Source organism: Cyphomyrmex costatus, unplaced genomic scaffold (assembly GCF_001594065.2).
Source record: "Cyphomyrmex costatus isolate MS0001 unplaced genomic scaffold, Ccosl1.0 scaffold432, whole genome shotgun sequence".
Taxonomy (NCBI): Eukaryota; Metazoa; Arthropoda; class Insecta; order Hymenoptera; family Formicidae; genus Cyphomyrmex; species Cyphomyrmex costatus.
Genome location: NW_017278556.1, coordinates 44,315 through 47,852, shown reverse-complemented (window position 1 = coordinate 47,852; position 3,538 = coordinate 44,315). Strand labels below are relative to the sequence as shown.

At 35.9% G+C, this 3,538-nt stretch overlaps 1 protein-coding gene across 1 annotated transcript in view; it reads left to right on the top strand.

Moving 5' to 3' along the window:
* Positions 1-2,482, top strand: part of LOC108777478 (uncharacterized) — a 7,765-nt gene extending 5,283 nt beyond the window's left edge. The window contains exons 2-4 of the mRNA XM_018544389.1: positions 1,711-1,763; positions 2,086-2,282; positions 2,379-2,482. Coding sequence (XP_018399891.1) covers positions 1,711-1,763; positions 2,086-2,282; positions 2,379-2,482 — 354 coding nt within the window. The remainder of the gene's footprint in view (positions 1-1,710; positions 1,764-2,085; positions 2,283-2,378) is intronic.
* Positions 2,483-3,538: the final 1,056 nt, after the last annotated feature.

The window sequence follows — 3,538 nt, the reverse complement described above, 5'->3', positions numbered from 1 at the left end:
CGATAGCCAATGAGAGCCATGATTTTGCGTAAAAGCATGGCTCTCATTGGCTATCGCTCGCCGCTTCACCGCTGCGCTGCTCTGGTTTGTAGGCTCCTTTAAACAAATGGGTGTAAACAGGAACGTATCAAATGTTTAATCCGTACCAACTTGATACGCGTACCAATCAATTTAACGGTGTAAAAGGGGTCATTATTGTTTGAGTGAATGTTAAGTAAGGATAAATGATGCATTATGCACATCATGCTTGAAACGGGATTGCATCGCCAGTTTAACAAAATCTGTATGTACAATACGACTGGCTGTCACACATAGGTATTATTCAGAAATCAATTTCTTAAATTGTACTGCAAATTTTATTACAAGAAATTTTGTAAAAAATAATGTTAAGAATTTTAATTTTAAAGCTTTATTCGTTTTCGCAATGTGTAAATCTATTGAATTACAAAATAGCGACTTTTCCCAAATAAAATTAATAATAATAAGACGTTTTCCCCAAATGATTTCCGATCGATTCCATTCATAAAATTCATTAAATAAAATCGCTGTCTGCTAACTTGTCGCGTGAAAAAATTTGTTAACAACAAGAAAAATACTATTACTCAAATGTTTAAATACTTTTCCCAAATTTCCCCAAACGATTCCCAAATTATATATACATAAATAAATCAAAAATATTCAGTTTGTCTGCTATCTTGTCAGTGGTACGCTTTCTGCATATGCGTTAAGTTGATTTTTCATGTGCAGCACGCTGCGGCAGCAAAATGTCATGTGATACAAATTTTCGAGAACTGATTGGAAGTGCGTCACAGTGCGTCACCTCACAAAAGATTTTTAACCAATAATAACAGCGTGCTGCACATGAAAAATCAACTTAATACGAGAAAGAAACCAATATCTGTTATCTCTTTCTATCCGCCATCTTTGGTCCGCTTTGGCCAAATCACAGTATACAGTAGCGCAACTCTCTGTCGGCACCTTTGATGTTGGTCTCTTCTTCTTGTCGATTATAATTGGCCGGGTAGCCGATCCAACGGCAATCATCAAGGCCAGTAACGAAAAATCGTAATGTGTAAACGAAACAAAGTCGTAATATGTAAACAAAGAATGATGCAATGCCCGCGAAAAATGGCGAAACCCGAACGAACACCGGGCGCCTGCGATTGCAACGTCGTCACGCCACTCTAATGCGCGTCCGGACGGACGAACGAGCCGAGCCAAACGCGGACACACATCAGTAAGGAAAATCGAGGCACGGTCAAAGTCGGCAACACTTTCTCAAAAATGTACAAAAAACGAACACCCGAACCGAGACGCGTCCGCACCGGTCGGGTGGTTCAACGGAACTCCTTTGATGTTGGTGAAGCCAAAATCGTAGCGCGCATGCGCAAGTTGAGACATTACATACGGTAACGCCATTTGATCTTTTCTCTCACTTCCGTTATGTTTTATGTTACTGTATTTCTTCTATCCTGTCCGAACCGTAGACTGTCTATAGTCCAAATAATATCTTTCTAAAGCGTCTACATGAGATTTGAAGATATTAAAAATTAAGCTATCAGAAATAGGGTCTTATTTGTAAAAATTAAAATTTGTAAAAAAATTATAATTAAGTACTTTATAAGTTTTTTATTAACTTAAAAGTAATTTAAAATGATATTAATAATAGGATTTTTTATTAAAAACGATTAAAAATGCTTAAAAAAAGAGTGGGGAGTGAACGCAATACGATTGGCCGTGACGTCACGATTCAGCAGAGCCCGGTAAATGACACATACATAAGATAAATAAACAAAACAAATATGATATTTAACGGATCATGCGTAAGTAAACAGTTACAACATGGCGAGAAATATTACAGGTTTTGTTAAAGCTCAATCGGATAATTTACCAAAATTAAACGTTTTAATGGTTACTGAGTTTTTTTTAGTGAAAATGAATTTTTTAACGTGGCAGAGACAAGAGGTGTTAAAGCTAAAAGGTGTTTACACACTTTACATACATTCAATATATATATATATATATATATTTATTTATTTATTTCAAGTTTAATATAATTCCACAATCAATATCTGTATTTTACAGGGCTGAAGGTAAAGATTATGGTGATGCAGCTGTGGGATACGTTGAAGTAAAACGTGAAGGTAATTTGTGCCAAGTCCGAGGGAAAATATGTCCTGAACATAGAGTAAATAATAAACCTTACTCTGTATCGATGCTTGTCAACGAAGAGATAGAGAAGGTCGAATATGTTCGATGCGAAGACTGTGCAGCTTCCGAAGGTATAATTTGTTATTAAAATCAACTTAGTCACTACTCTAAATTAATATCTTAAATCAGTACAAATTACTAAATTATATATTATTTTTTTTGTACAGGAGGTTGTAAACATGCGGTAGCTTTCTTAATGTGGGTTCACCGTCGGAGCGAAGAGCCAGAACCTATAGCTATACCGTATGCTACTGGAAAAAACCAGTATTAGCACAAATAGGAAGCAATGTAAGAACCATGAAAGCTAAAGATCTGGTAAAGAATAAGAGAACTGCAGTAGATCTTCCTAATAATACTGGTTTCCTGCAAGGTCTTGTACAAGAGATTAAAAATAGAAATTTCGATTGCCAACTGCCTCGTCATTTTCTAACAGTGGAATCATATAAAGATTTATCAATCCACTCTTTATTGATTTCCTTCTGCAATTTATCTCAATGTAAAAATGCGAATAGTTTTTTGAACTTTGCAAGAGAAGAAATGATAAAAAAACCTTATCAAGAAGTGGCAAAAGCTACCATAGAGCAAAGCAAATCAACTTTGTGGCAAAAGCTGCGGTACGGTAGAATAACAGCTTCCAAAATATTTGAAACATCTCGTTTCAGTTATTGGAAATTATTGGAGCCTACAAATTAAGAGACACTGATGCGATGGAACGAGGCAGGCGTTTGGAGGAACAAGTACTGACAGTTCTGGAAGAAAATCTGCAAACAAAACTACAAAGAGTAGGTTTGTTATCACAAAACACCACTTGTAATTTCTTTTTTTCTCTGCCATTACTCGTTTCTGCAAATTTTCTGCCATTTCACATCGGTTTATGTAAATTTTAAATCAACTGTCAACAACATATATGTAATACTACTATATGGCTAATGCCTATAAGAGGGAGTGAGAGGAAGCGGTCCCAGAACCACGGTGCGGGAATATATATTTCCCTCTCTTTCTAAGAGTACTTTGAGTGTTGTGCGCATACGTTGGATTGATTGCATCCGCCAATAGGAAAATAGAGTGCGATCAGTGAGATGACGCGAACAGGTTATGCTCGTTATGCTTATTAGATGTGTGCTATTGTACACAGGCAAAAATGGTCAAGATATGTTATTTATGTGGCAAAAAGCCTAATGCGCCTAATGCGACTGAAAACATTAGTTTGCATAGGTATGAAATAGGTATTAGTTTGCACTGATTATCATGAAATTTCTGTAAGGGATTGCACTGTATTCTTATATACATAACGGCAATTTTGAAAAAGTTTATTTCATAAAATTAG